This window comes from Bacillus rossius, chromosome 5 (assembly GCF_032445375.1).
Source record: "Bacillus rossius redtenbacheri isolate Brsri chromosome 5, Brsri_v3, whole genome shotgun sequence".
Taxonomy (NCBI): Eukaryota; Metazoa; Arthropoda; class Insecta; order Phasmatodea; family Bacillidae; genus Bacillus; species Bacillus rossius.
Genome location: NC_086333.1, coordinates 56,732,523 through 56,748,274, shown reverse-complemented (window position 1 = coordinate 56,748,274; position 15,752 = coordinate 56,732,523). Strand labels below are relative to the sequence as shown.

General features: G+C 38.9%; 1 protein-coding gene across 1 annotated transcript in view; it reads right to left on the bottom strand.

The window, feature by feature from the left end:
* Window positions 1–626: 626 nt before the first annotated feature.
* Window positions 627–15,752, bottom strand: part of LOC134531824 (MFS-type transporter SLC18B1-like) — a 52,857-nt gene continuing 37,731 nt past the window's right edge. Inside the window, exons 8-11 of the mRNA XM_063367785.1 lie at window positions 14,399–14,589; window positions 11,875–11,970; window positions 9,010–9,178; window positions 627–4,976 (exon numbers count right to left, since the gene is read on the bottom strand). Coding sequence (XP_063223855.1) covers window positions 4,638–4,976; window positions 9,010–9,178; window positions 11,875–11,970; window positions 14,399–14,589 — 795 coding nt within the window. The 3' untranslated portion in view covers window positions 627–4,637. The remainder of the gene's footprint in view (window positions 4,977–9,009; window positions 9,179–11,874; window positions 11,971–14,398; window positions 14,590–15,752) is intronic.

Sequence of the window (15,752 nt, the reverse complement as noted above, 5' to 3'; positions counted from 1 at the left end):
TGATTGGTGAGAAAAATGCGTAAAGTTGTATGATGTAACAATATATCTATTTTTTATAAATAACATTATCATCTGAATAAAATCACCTGAAACCTTAATCGCCAAAGAAAATAATTTTCTGGTGTTTTCTCGTTTTTATTTTTTATTTTTATCGTCATCACACTAAAATAGTAAATGTCTCACACTCTTGATACAGATGCTTATTAACTTTCTCCTTATGAACAAAAAAACGTTTAAAATGTATACCTTATGTTTCAACGGGAGAAAATTTTACACTCGCTTAGTTTTTTTTATGTTACTACTACCTTTCACTCGTTTCGTAGGAATAAAACTCATAATACAGCCAAAACCAAACTGTCTTTACAAGCTAATGACAACTTACGGTGTTGGCACTTTTTAAGTTTATATTTACTTAAACAAGTTATGTTGGAACAAATAGTTCATTTACATGTACACTTGTAAAATAACAGTTAGTCTTAAATTCAGCTATACATTTTATTTATGTACATCGTATGTGATGTAGAAATATAATTCGGTTCTTCCACGCAAAACTAGATCATAAGATATTAATTAATATACTACAATTAGCTAGAGGAGTCGAAAAAGGTTAAGAAAAACGAATGCGGTAAAAAATAAACATTATAATTGAAAATATTTACAAAGGATTTTACAACATTATTCATAATTAAAAACAATCATTTACAATGAATCTGGCATTGAATAAAAAACCTACGTGTCTTAACAAACCTGCAAGGAATCCAAACTAGAATACCCACTCATATTAATATCGAAAGAGAACTAGCACTATATTTTTGTGTTATTAAGAAGCCAGTGTTTGTATGAATTCAGTAGGAATCGTGGCTTAGTTCCAACAAATTGTTTCCATTGTGTATTTACTTAGCCAGTCTGTAATATATTTTCAACGTTTTATTTAATTGGTGTTTCAATAATTTTTAGTAAAACAATTATTGACGGGACAAACATATTTCCCTGTAATAACATTTACTGTAATTGTACCATTTTAATTCGTGATATTTCAATTTCACATTTTTTTCACTTTGAAATGTGTTCTATAGTTCATTATATGAACATTGGTATGTCCGTTTTAAAATTATAATATAAGTTATGGAATACAATTATAATAAACAAAAATAAAAACTTAAAAGTTTGTAAACTTTAAAACTTTGTAAACTCTGTTACCTTGGTTTCGTAAATTTGCACCTATGCACCTTTTAAATTTATTTTTGCAAATATTCAAATTTTACTAAGAGTGAACAAATTCACGGACAATAAATGTTAATTTCTAAAAACAAGGGAGTTAATGTCATGTTGATGGAATGTTATTATTGAATATATATAAGTTGCATTTTCAATGCCAGGCTGAGCTGTGATTTTTTTAAGTGAAACTATTTTGCTGATGGGGCTACAATTTTCGAGCGTTACGAATATTCCTATCGCGCGAGGGGAATAGTTAGATACGTGGTGGGGAAATTGGTAGAGGAGGTTAATGCGTCAGCGACGACGCCACTCCAACGCACGCATTAGCAGTCGAATGGGAATACGTCAAGGGGAGGGGAGTTGGGTACGTAGCGTAGCATGCTGTATGCCAGTGGCATAGAACGGGAGACGGCAGGGGAGATGTAGAAATGACGCAGCAGTGATGCTACGGAATTCTCGTAACGCTGCTTGTGTTTGTCTACTCCTTAGTTTATGTAACGGCTAAAGATTGACACTACCATATTTCTTTTATTTAATTTAAAGTATCTAAATTTTATTTATTCGTCAGGAAAATAGTTACTGTTTTGTACAATTGGCTTTATAAGTATCATTCACTTTTAAGTGAATAGTATGGTTGAAAATGAAAATAATTTTTCTTTATTCATAACTAATATGCAAGAAGTTTCACTTCTTTCACGCGTGGGCTCCAAACACACCCATTTTTATATTGAGGCAGATGTAGTTTTAAAAATAACTGACTTGTTGTGCATCATCAGAAGAGGTTCTTAAGCAACAGCACAACATTTGTAGCTCACTTTTGCACACATTGAAAAACATTGTAACAGATTTTACTTGTTTCTTGAGAGGTTAAAAGGCACCATATAATGATGACTGCTATAGTCTTCCCTCTGTGGGAATGTAAATCAGTACGGAGAGTCCATTGCGATGCAATGAAGTATTTACGCAATGTTATTACTTCACCGCCACGTTGAAACATGTAACAAAGTTAAGGCCAGGACAGTCAAATTATTGTTTAAGATGTAGTCTAGATAGAATACTTAGTTGACCATTTGAAAATATTTGTGTGAAAATTAGGCGTAGATGTTTAGGCATATTCATTTTAAATCCAGGAAAAAAATAAATAATTTTTTTGGATAGTGACTACATACGAATGGTTGAAATTATGACACCAACTAAATTGTTCTAGAATGTGTTGATTGTAGGATTTTGTTATGTTGCGTGGCGAAAATAAGAGAGAGAATTAAAAAATATATATTTCTTAGCATATAGAATTAATTATTTCAGTAATGTATAAATGTGAAACAATTCAAAAATTAGTTTTGTAGAATGTTCAAGTTTCATGGGGATGTGGAAATATTACGGCAAGATAAACACGCGTGGAAAGTTATTTTACTTAATTTTATTTTACTTATTGGAATGATAACTAAAGGTACAATAATTTTGCGGATTAACTTCGTCGCAAGTAAGAATGCAAACCTGCATACTCTTACACAGTATTCATGATTGGGCCGCAGCTCAGGAGAACACCCATCAAAAACAGACTCAAAACAGCAACTGGAGACACTTCACCTGTGCATGGACAGCTAGATTTGGAGGTAAGAATCGGCATTGGACATTAGCATAGGCTTTTCTTGTTGCTGATATCACTGACTAGGTAATCCTAGGAGTGGACATCATGAATCTATACGGTTTCGTTATTGACATGGAAGGACATGGAAGGACAGGTACTGGACATTAAAGATGAAGAGGTGGCCTTTTTTAACCCCGACCAATTGGAAGCTCCTGTAATACAAGTGGTTGTTAACGAACCTGTTTCAATTCCAATAAAACATGAGAATATTATAGCGGCTTGGATAAGAGGAGACCCTAGGGTAAAAATGAACTATCTGATTAAGGTAGATATGACATTAGTATTAAATAAGTACCTGGTCACTCGAAACATTGGAAAGGTTTCTTTCTCAACAGGGCGTGGGCTGTTCTAGTTCACTGTGTTATCATTCGGGTTATTTAATGCTCCTGCAACGTTTGAGAGATTGATGGAACATTTTCTGCATGGCTTGACTTGGAAAACATGCCTAATATACCTGGATGACATAATTGTGGTGGAACATAAAGTGAAGGAACTTTTGCGAAATCTCCATTATGTGTTAGACAGACTTTGCCATACACAATTTAAGACCTAAGAAGTACTTCTTGTTCCAGCATGAGGTAACATTCCTGGGACATATTGTATCGCAGGATGGAGTGCAAACAGATCTTGAGAAGATCCTGTTTGTTAAGGAACGGCCTCAACCTTAGTATAAGCTTGATGTAAGGATATTCTTGGGACTCTGTGCCTAATATAAGTGGTTTCTGCCTGAGTTTTTAGCAGTCACAAAACCACTGCATCAGTTGACCGAGGACCAGAGACAATTTCTATGGACTTCAGCATTTGAAACTGCCTCGCAAGAACTCAAGTAATCCCTGTGCACTAGTTTCATACTTGCCTACCCCCGTCAACACTGAGAGTATATTCTCGACACAGATGCAAGCGGAGATGCTTTGCGTGCTGTGCTTTGCCAGGTGGGTTTGGATTCTTGTCTTATTTGTAAACCGTTCCCTGAATAGCTTCCCAGTATTAATTGCACACATTAATAAGCATAGTAAAACAAAACAAGATCAAATTTTCGAGTATTCAATTATCTTTTCCATAATTAAAAAAACATTATGCTTGAATGACACATCAATATAAAATATCCGCTAATTTTCGTAAGAAATACTCAGTAATATCTCGAAAAACCTATTTCATATATGCAGAAATAATCATAGCCATGTGTTGTACAAATTTGCAAGATCTCTTGTAGTATTACTAGAGACCTGAAAAATTCGCGGATTCATTTCGTGAAATGCTACAATTCAAATAATTATACCTTAGTGCTGCTTCTGCCGTTGGTTCACTATTAATCTGGAGTAAATAGGGCCAATTAGAGACTCTCACTCATGGAAGTGTTGAATCACAGGCTACCAAGTCGAGACGACTCACAAGTCAACAGCCAATGAAGAGTTGGCATTTGCCAGAGTGTGTAGAGGATAGTTGAGTCTATCCTGGAGGTCATTGAACCCGCGAATTTTTCCGGTCTCTAAGTATTACAAAACTATTTCTTGGAAAATTGTCTCCGAAACGTACAGAAAATATTTTTTTTTCTGTGTAGTCTCCACGCGTGCTGCTAGATGCGACAGGCTTGACCGGAGCTTGCAACAAGCATGAATCCAGCTCGACACGGTAACACTTTGCACAAAAAAAAGTCCTTATTCCAGTCTTTTTTTTTCCTTGAAGTTGACCGCGAGCCCAAAAGAGCTACGAGCAGCGCTAGCAGGTCGGTGGTGGTCCGGGGAAGACCCGACTGACGGAGCCGCCATCACGCCACCGTCTCCAGGAACCCGCGCGACTCCAGGCTGCCGTAGCTCGCGCTGTACGGCCCGATGACCACCGTGCCGCTGTCGCGCCGCCGCCACATGCCGTGCCGGTTTTTGTAGCTGGAGGCGGCGATGTAGCCGTTCGCGCCCGGGGGTCGCTCGGCGGCGGCGACGAGCACGGGGGCGGCGGCGGCGGCGGCGCGCCCGTTGGGGCGGACCCCCTGGAGGAACTCGGGCTGGTCGGAGGAGCCCGACACCCCGAGCAGGTACTCGTCGGCGCTGACCTCCTTGAAGGAGCGCGGTCGCCGCGCGAACAGCACGAACAGCAGCACCAGCGCCATCTGGGGACGAACAAACAACACAAGGTGCCAACTAGGGAAATGCCGGCACTTTCGATATGGTGAGAGAACTGGGATTTTAAAATCGATTCCCGGTTCTTCGATACTTTCCGGACTGGACATCGACAGCGTAAAATTTCGTTTTTGATTTCGCGCTAAGGTTGCTTTCATTTGGTGCTCTCCTCCGGCGCGACGATCGGTGCGGGCGGGGTGAGGGGACACCGTCACACGGTTTCCGGACTGCTGTGTGTGCCGGTGCCTGTGGTTGTTGCGCCAATATTCTTTAAATAGCCATATTTGTTTTTTAGTTTGTTATGAAAACAATAAATGTTATTTTAAGTTGAACATTCTGTGCTTTTTGCATGCGTTAAAACGATTATTTATTTAACTTTGGAAGGAAAAAAAAAATTAAAGATATAAGAGTAAGGCTGAGAATAAAGTTATTTTTTTCAAGTTAGTAGATAATTTTGGCAGTAAACAAAAATTTAACACAAATGTTTTTCTTTTTGCATTTGGTCTTTAAAACTTACTTAATCGTTCAAAACTAATTATTATAAATTTCTACCTCCAACTGCTGTACCATTAAAAAAAATTACCTAGTACTTAAAGTACCGGGATTTTTCGTTTCCGTTGAAGACTGGTATCGAAATCCCCGGTTCAGAAAATCGGTTCCGGTTCCGAATACCCTAGTAACAATCTTAAGGCATAATACACATCCTGATCGTAGGCTTTTGTGGCCAAAGTTTTAAGCTACTTATTTGGCTTCTTTTGGGTTAATATCACGTCCAATGACATAATAAAGTGCTTGTCGTCGTATTAACCCAAAATAAGCCAATAACTTGAATACAAGAGGGGATTGCCATAGTATATTTCCGTGAGCGAAGTTTGTATGATTTACCTATAAGTGATTTTTACTGACTTGTGACATTTAAACCCAGATCCATAGTGAAGTCACGAACTTATCAGTCAGTGACAACTTGTTGGCGTAATTATAAGTTGCTAGTACCTATAAGTTTTCACAGCCGACGAAAACCGGTCTATAACATATGTTTAGTCTGTGAAACACAGATGAATTTTAAACAATTCAGTGGACAAAGGTCATTGCTGTTTTTATACTCTACATCGTGGGAAAACCTCAAGAATGGTAACAAAAATTAAATACATAAACACACTGAGAATAAGCCAAAATCATCTGATGTCAAATATGTGTTGAGGTATTCATTTTTGTTAACCCATTCTAAAGGTGTTTCTATGACAATGCAAGAATCACTCAAAGGACCAGGGGGTGGCCATATCCACAATAGAAGTGAAGTAGTTTAAATCTCTTGCCACGAAAGCCTTCTATCAAGATTCAAAATATCCTAAAGCGGTAAGCATAGTCGCTGATCCCAGATAACTGGATAAACTGAGATTATGCTCAGCAGAATCCTGGTTGACCAGACCGCCGATCCCGGCTACTCACAGGGATCAATTACACCTCGGATGTAACTGGCCCTATATAAATATTTTACCAGAAGACCAGGTCTTCAGTTCTTCATAGTACTTAAGGATAGCTGCGTCATGGCAATTCAAAACGTTGGGCACTTAATTATTTCATCGGACGTGGTGTCAACCCGAAAGAAGCCAAGAAGTAGTTTAAAATAATACATCTATCACCATCTCTGGTTCGTTCTTTGCAGGCAGTTAGGGATTGCCTATAGACGGCGTTCTGCACCTTATTTGATGCCACACATTGACCTCGCCCTTGCCTTACTGTAAGGTCAAAAATATTGCGGATATGTTGCTTGTCCACTTCTGACGATGGTTAGTACGTAAGAATTAGAATATCCTTCGTTGATCGCGGTCACTTCCATTGAATGCAGTCATTTAAAACTGTTTCTGCAATGCAAACATTACACTTGAACCAATGTTTGGGGCGTCTAACCAACTTGGCGCAGGGCATGCGCTGATAAAGAAAAAGGCTTCACTTGGTTACCGAGTAATAATGCAGATGGCCACCCACGGGCTCTTAGAATGATTATTTCAACGGACAGACTTAACCATAGATGGTTATGGATACTAGGTTTATTTGCTTTAAACACAAACGAACAAGAATCATCTCGAAGTATTTAATAACACCTTCAAAAACTGTCAAATCTACAAAAAATCTCTCTTCTTCCGGAGATACAGTATTCTGGAACTACGAAAAACCCTTTGTTTATTTGAGGTTCACTCTTCATAAAATAGTTCTTAAATTTACTGTAATTTTTAACAGTGCACGGGGTTACGATATTTGAATGATAAGAGCACCAATTGACTATAAAATTACGTTTCATAAAGTCAGGAGTGCTTGACTAACCATGCGAGGTCTATTGTGTAGTGCTCGTTAAGAAGCAACATGGCTGTAACCATACTAAAGTAAAACCGTAAAATTACAGGAATAAAGTTTACCGTTGCGTGATGGCCTTTACTCGTCATAATTTTAGAGCCAGGTTTTTTTAACTATGAAAGAAGTGCAAGAAGGAACTAAGAGCTAGACGCAGAAAGTATAAAAAGGCATTTTAAAATAACCATTTATACATTACGCAGAATTCCAAGAACAAAGGCCAGCTATCAACTTTTTTTTTTTCGGTTTGCATTTACGCTTTCTATATCTGCAGAGAAGTGTTCCGAAAACTTTTAAAGATGGAGAGGTTTTTGTGTTATAGAAGGTTACGGTTTACTTTCTATCACATGCATCACGTTTTCAAGTATGTATTAAACTATCGCAAAGTGAAAACAAATGACGCTTAAAAGCAAGTTAAGAATTTCACACGTTTTCGTAAAAAATAGTAATGAAATGAATCCCAAAGAACTTTTTATCAGGTTGAAGGGTTGGTTATGTCTTGCATCATGAGTGTTTTTTTAAACTACTTCAGATTTATAGAGTTAGTTTCATGTTGCGTGTTTACGCTCTTTCGTTTCTTGCGAAGTTTATAAAACCAGCCTTTACCCTCCTAAGACCACCAAAACAATACATAAACGATGCCGCAAGTCGACTCTTGTTCTCTGCGTATAGAGCCATCATTGAGTCACGATTTCCCTACTAAGCCAATTCTTTAGCTCATTTATTACATGGATGTGTGCGGGGTGCAGGATCTCCATAAAAATCTATAATCAAATCTCCCTGACATTTTCCTGAATTTCACTTACCTAAATTTTAAATTTCCCGGATATTAAAAAAAATATATGTACCTATTTATCACTATTTTTAAGAAAAAATACAAAGAATTTCTACCTTCAACCATCTACATTGCTGACATAGTTATCTATCCACTTTTTAAATTTCAAACAGAACTATGCTACGTCATTTTTTAGTGTGTTTGACTATACAATAAAACACCACATGGGGAAAAATATTCTTTAAGAGTTTGGTTAATGCCATCCAGGTGCATACATTTCACCGTCAAATATTTATTACAGGGGAATTTCCATGATTTTTCCAGGAAAACAGGTAAATTCCCCAACTTTCCCTAGCCATTTCCCACTTCCCTGATTTTCCTAAGATTTTCACTGACTTTCTGGAATGTGGACATCCTGCTCATGAAGATAAAGATATCAAGAATGGGATGGGGGTGGAGGATGGAAGGGAAGAGGACAATAAGAAAGAGCGTGTGGGAAGGGGAGGTATTGCGCAGTGGTTAGGAGGAGAGAGAAAATGTTACAAGGGCCCGGGAAGGGAAGGGAGATACAGTTTACAGAGAGTGGGAGGTGAAGAGAAGAGACAGGGGTTGGGGAAGGGACAGGACAGGGTTTAGGAGGAGGGTTAGGCCGGGAAGGGGAGGGAGATACGGTTAAGAGAGAGAGAGGGAATGGTAAAGATAAAGAGCAGGGGATATGTACACTCAAGGCCTACAAGCCCTTGCTCCTGTAACTCCCTGGGTTCCTAATCCCGCTAGAGCACACCCGAAAAGGAAATGGATGGATCTCTGACATGTCCCAAGATTGGGAGAACCAAATGTTGGGCATGGGTTCCGAGAGCTGGGATAGAGAGCTGGAGGTGTAAATGGGGGCTCACCACCAAGGCGTTCAGCGCAACCACGAACATGGTGGCGTGCCGGAAGCCCACGGTGTCGAAGAGGATGCCGGCCATGGACGGCCCGATGAAGGCGCCCAGCGCGAAGGTGGACGTCCACAGGCCCGAGATAAGCCCGTACGTCTCCAGGTTGTTCGGGAAGCCGTAGTCTCTGCGAACACCGCAGCAGGAACCACCTCGCACTCGGACGCCTTGAATTTTCATGCCGTTTGTATTATTCGGGGCCCTTTCCCATTAATTCATCACGATAGCGCACTTGTATGTTACGTTTAGTCTCAAATTTTCTCGACAGATACTTACTAAATGTTACCTGAAAACAGTATACTACAGTAACGCAAGAGTTAACATTTAAGATCTCTTGCGTGACCTTTTACAGCTCCGAAATAACGTTCAAATAATAACTGGTGAGAACTTTTGTGACCCAGAAACATGTGCAAGGGAGCTATCGGAATAAATTTGCAGGAAAATTCCTAAGTCAATAGAAATGACAAGACAATGATATAGGCTAAGCAACTTTTCGCGTGAGATAGAGGCTTGCTAAACAGTTACTACAAAACAACTGTTATAGGTACTGCATCACCGTTTGTTTTCCACAATGGCTCGGTCTCACAAGCCGAGTTGATTATTTCATTTTGTAGTCTTTTTTATCTAGGAAAAATTTCTACGAACGTTGCATCATACAACCATTTGATCTTGTGATTTGAAAAAAAAAAAAAATTGTCGTCTTTTGCGTGCTAAATGTATCTGAGTGTTTGTTTACAAGTAAACCAGCTAATATGAAAATTTTAACCTTTTTCTTAATTCCGTCACGGTTTTTCACTTAAGGTTCGTTTCCGAAATTCGTAAAAAACAAAACTTATAAAAATAATTTTTTTAACATGGCGGGTGAAGTAGTTTTTAGAGCCTCGGCTGAGCGAAGATTCACGCGGTAAAACTTACCGACAGTTATTTATAAACGGAGAAAAAAAATATATGTCAAATTCCCGTTTTTAACATGTTTTTTTCTAGAAAATATGTCTTAATATTATGTTGTTTTATTTTCAGATAATTATTTTACCAATTATTAAAAAAAAAATAAAGGTGGATGCTTTCTTGCTTGAACTGAACATACGAGGGCTGTTTTTTAAACCTCCATGTGCAATAAAAAAAAAAAATACATTACATAAAAATTATACTACCAAAAGTTCAACATGGTCTTAATTATTTTTCTACATAATGCATAAATTTTCGCCAAAACGATCGAGACGTTTGTCATATCGTAACACAAGCTTCTCGATGCCTTCTTAGAAGGAGTTAGCCGCCAATGAATAAAGATACAAGGCCAGCGCTTGGATCCCCCTCTCCCTCACGACGCCGCTGTGAGGCGGGTGGACTAATCACGCGGCGCACTGGCTCCCAGTGAAGACTTACAGCAAGAGATTGGATTAATGGGGCAGAAGGCCAATCTTCAGCTTCATTTTGTGGGAAGGCAGAATACTACCGAGGAAAGAATTTACTGACGCACCAAACGATAGTGCATTACGTATTCAAGACGTCACCTATTGACAAAGTTCTAAACTAAACTGTTATTAGCACCTTTAAATCACTAGTAGCAGCGAGCTTCTCTAAGCGGATGGGTTTCGCCAAGGAGAAGGATAGGAAGTTGCCAGACTTTACTATATGACTGTAGCGAACATAGAGAAATAATACAAACTCACTGTTTGTGTATCTATTAACAACCTCCTATGATTTTCTATTATAAAACATAATTTACCCACTTTTTCACTCTTTGAGGTATCGTTTTTCATAATTATATGTAGTCTATTTCACTCCCCGGCTCATAAACTACCGATGTACATGAAAAGAACCATGTCGATCCGTTGCTTTGTTGCAGCGTGAAAGAAGTACAAACAGACAAAAACACTTTGACATTTATAACATTATTAGGGATTTTACATTCATGAATTTTTTCAATTACAAACAGCGCAAGCAAAACAGAAATGGCGCATGTCCGATAACTCATATAAAACTAGCTGCAAGTACCCGGCGTTTTCCTGGGCTGAACACAGGGTGATGTATCGTCCGCGAGGCAAAATGGATAGCGCTATTGGACATAGAGAAATGACAACACAATTACTGTTTGCATGTCCACGACACTCTGATTTATCTGTTTACCGATAGGCGATCGGTTTGAACGGTGCAGAAGCTGATGCGCAGCAGCGCCAGCTAGCGGTTGGGTTAGAAAAACAAAATGGATGGCATAAAAAACCTTCTCCATGAAAAAAAAAACACTTCGATGTGCCATCATTCACAGCGATCGGTCAAACGGTGTCGGAGTTTATCAACGTCATACATACCAACATAATTTATATATATATATAATATGTTGACATATATATTAAAGTCATCAGTCGGGAAACCATCGGTGCTATTCATTTTCTCTTCGGTACATTATACAGCATTGTAATAAATTTTCACTGAATTTTTTTTTTATTTGCCATTACTGTAAATGGGAGATGTGGCTTAATTTTTTTTTCCATTAGTATAGCCGTGCGAAGCCGGGTCGGGCAGCTAGTTGATTATATAATATAGCATATAGCCTTCCTCGATAAATGTACTATCCAACACTGAAAGGATTTTTCAAATCGGACCAGTGGTTCCTGAGATTAGCGCGTTCAAACAAACAAACAAACAAACAAACAAACTCTTTAGCTTTATAATATTAGTATAGATTAAAGTATCCAGTTTCCTCCACAGTGCAGTGCAGTGCAGGGACGGGTTCGTGGGCTGCGATGGACTCCGGCGAGGGAGGAGGGGGGGAGCGGGGATTGGCGTCGTGACGCACGGGGCGTCGCGTGGGGGACTCACATGGACGTCCTCAGGGCGTCGGTGAAGGACGCCACTAGCTGCGCCGCGATGCCCAGGCCGTGGCACACCAGTCCCGTGATCACCACCGACAGCTCTCTGCAACTCGCACGTCCGACGCAACATCATCTCTACGTTCCTTAAATGATTCGTGCAACGGAACAACCTGATCTAATACATTATTTTTTTTCTTGACATGCTTCATTGCAGTTTTTGCACTGTTTGTCATGGAAAAAAATTTCAAGGATTCAAAAATATGAATTGAAAAATTACTAAATTCCTTCCACTGAATTCTTTTGCTGTCTGATATTAAAAATTTTTAAATGTGTTTTTTTGTCCATGCTGTCGTCATTGTTTTGTATTTACTTCCTGTTTAGTTTCGTCATTAGGTACATCTGTTAGACATCAACTTGTTCTCTGTTAATTTATGTTTAATTTATTTTATTTCTTATTTTGTATTTTTGATTTTTTTTTGCCATGACTAACAGTGGAAAAATTGTATAAAATTAACTCTAATTTTGCTTGAAAAAAGGTTCGCTTAAAGTTTAAGACGTCCGACTTACAGGTTTGTTTTTATGTTAGTGAGGCGGGATGATAATGTCGACGCTAGCTGGTGCTTCTGGTGCGATGTCGCATCTATGCGCTAAGCCGTTAACGGGTACATAGGACAACTATGGAATTTGAGCAGTAATTTTTACATAATTATAATGGAGAAATGAAGACTCTCTTATGAATGTTTAATGCTTATCTAGTCTACTCTGGTAAATATCGAAAAGTTTGCAGGGCTCTACTGATTAGTAAAAGTAAAATTGCACTTTCACTTGCAAAAAACAAAATTAAGGATAAATAACGATTTTGTTGTCAACACAAAATATTTTACGGTACCTTCATACTGTCAAATTATTTTGTAGTGGCCGAAAAAGGTTCAAGATATTGGAATTTGCACAAATTTAGCACAAAGTTATTCACGTCATGCAAAAGAGTAAAGAATTTTATATTTTGTGGCCCACTGCAAATAGACATGTTTGATCCAATGGTAGTCAATATCTATGACTATTGGGTGACAAGTCTCGGGGGAATATTCTCCAGCTGGGTCAGGATCGTCTACTTTTGGGAAATTTCCTCCACGAGTTAAGGGAAAGATATAGGAATTCAGAGACGAAATTTTATTTTCAACAGTTTTTATGTCATGACATATTTTTATTAAATAATATCGAATTTTTGGCTTCGTTAAAGCACGTTACACAATTTTAAGCAATTCCTGAAGTAAAAAGTGGTTCAGTCAGTGTAATAAAAATATTTTTTCCCCCTGAAGACTAGGTTAAGTTAGGTTTGATCATCATAACTAACTTAAATGAAAGGTTGGTAAGGATTTATATATTTATTACGGTCGTAGGTTATTTTAAATAACGCTAAACTAATATAACCAACCTTTCATTTTAGTTATGATAATCTAACCTAATCTATTTTTTCGAAAAAAACAAACTATTATTTAATACAATGACCAAAACTAACCTAACCTAATCTTTTAGGAACTTCGGTAAACTTCGGAACTGTTAAAGGTTGGAGTGTGAACTGTAGGCTATCAGTCCGGCATTCAACTGTACGGTACAGTATGTCCATAAAAGAATGTCCCAGTATTAAATTTTAACACTATCAACTGTAAGCGTTTTAGAGTTTTGGTGCAAGATCAGAAGTAAAGAGCATCTCAAACAGTTTTAGATAAGCGCATGCGCGAGATCTGCTTTGTTTTTTTTTTTCTCGCTTGCAGCGCCACCAACTCAAAATGACTACTCCTGTGTTCTGCAATTCGCTAGGACTGAATACGCAATTTCAGTCCTCCCCATATGAATCTCTTTGCACGAGAATTGGTTTGAACGTCTAAGTCCCTGACCGTCGGATCGGTCGTAACGGTCGAGACGGCAGAAAGCTTTTTGTCGCCGATCTCCACATTCACCTGAAATAACGCCAAACGATATATATTTTATTCCTTTGGGTTTTTTTTATAAGAGATCGTGTCTACGCTCCGCCGCTTCCTAATGATTTGCCCGAGTTGAGATACGGAATTTGGCTTAAGGTTGGATGTGTTGTCGTATAACTAAAGGTGCGCATATTGGACATTTGTAAGAAAAAAACAGGTTAGTTTACATCTGTGGCGGACCCAAGGGGGGGGGGGGGGCACCAGGGGGAAGTGCCTCCCCCCTCCCTCCCGAAAAACCAGTTGTCTGATACATTAATATTGCCGACAAAAATTATTGTTTCTGAAACCAATAAAATATTTTAATATAATTAATGAATTTCTTGTAGAATCATAAAATCTGGTGGTTGGATGTCACGTGTAGTGTGAATAGATTAAACAAAAATTTAGTAATTTTAAGACATTTTTTTCTCTGGCTATTCTGAAATCCTAGAGTGCCCCCTCCGAGGTGAACCTCTGGATCCGCCACTGGTTTACACTCAATCTGATGTATGATCTGTGGTAGTAAGTATTACAAAACGGGACGTTGTTTTGACGGACAGCACTCACGGTTCGAAGGCGAGGAAGGGCGCCGGACCGACCAGGCTGAAGCCCAGGATGATGAGCACGCAGCCGGCGATGGTGACCAGCTTGGGGCGCACCTTGGAGTCGCACAGCCAGCCGAAGCAAGGCGCCGTCAGCGCGTACGTGCCGCCGTTCACGACGAACATGACTCCCAGCACCACCGGGCTCAGGTTGAACTGCGCAGCCGTGTTCCCCACCCGTCATGGCACTCGGCGGGAGTGGCAGCTTCGTGAAGGGAACGTACATGCGCAAAGGCGGGAACTCCTGCGCAGCACTGCTAAATTTCATACCGCCTTCCGCCGGAGTCATATCTGATGGCGCACGCTGGTACTCGAGTCACCGTATCTCGGTAACTGTTTGTCACAGAGCAGTGTGAGATACACCGTTTTAAAAGCTCAAATCTCAAGGAATTGATTTTGTTTAACTTATGTTTTGTTATATTTGCGGTACTTTTTAAACATATGGATAGTTTTTTTTTCTTCATAAATTCCATGATTTTCGGAGAATTGTCAATGTTCGATCTATAAAATTTTTACTTAAAGTATGTATTTTTTTTACTGTGTCTGCTTATATATAACATTGGTGTAGTCCAGTGGTTAATTTGAATCGATCCCTGTGGATGTCAGTTGATGCAAATAGTTTTCGGATGTACCTTTGTGTCCTTGTGTCATTTAGGGGCACTTACGACATTATTGCACGAAAAAAATTATGACGCCGACATGGGAAAGTAGGGGAATTTCAGTATGTTGTTCAGCAAGGTGTTTAGTATCAATGACCAAATTTTCAGATTTACCTTTTTTTTTTTCGAACTTTCTTTAAATATTAACCTAAAACTCCTGGGCTATAAGATGGATTGTGGTGGAACTGTTCGCCACGATGCGTCAGCTTTACGCGTGCGGCCACACCGCATTCGCACTCGAAACACGGTCGAAGCTCGGAGGAAAGTTTACTGTTCACATTTGGCAACACGAGAAACCGTCAGTACTTGAAAATATACGAGAAAGTTGGTTTCATCGTGTTGGAATGTACTCGGAATGCCTCGTCGTTAACGATTGGATCTTTAAAAAAAAACCTTCTATTGCCCTAATTTGGAAAATCAGTGTTTTTTGAACATTGCAGTAGAATATCTTTATCTTCAACTTATTTTAAAAATAAATAAAGCAACAACGAACCGCGCTCACTCGTCCTTTTAACCACCATGACAGGAAGATGACTGACGTTTTAAAAAATCATCTATGTGTCAGCCGTGCTGCGTCAGACGTTGCATATGAATCGCACCTTAACCACGGTGCTGCCATCTTTATTGGATAGCGCGAATATATGTTAACAAAACCAAAAG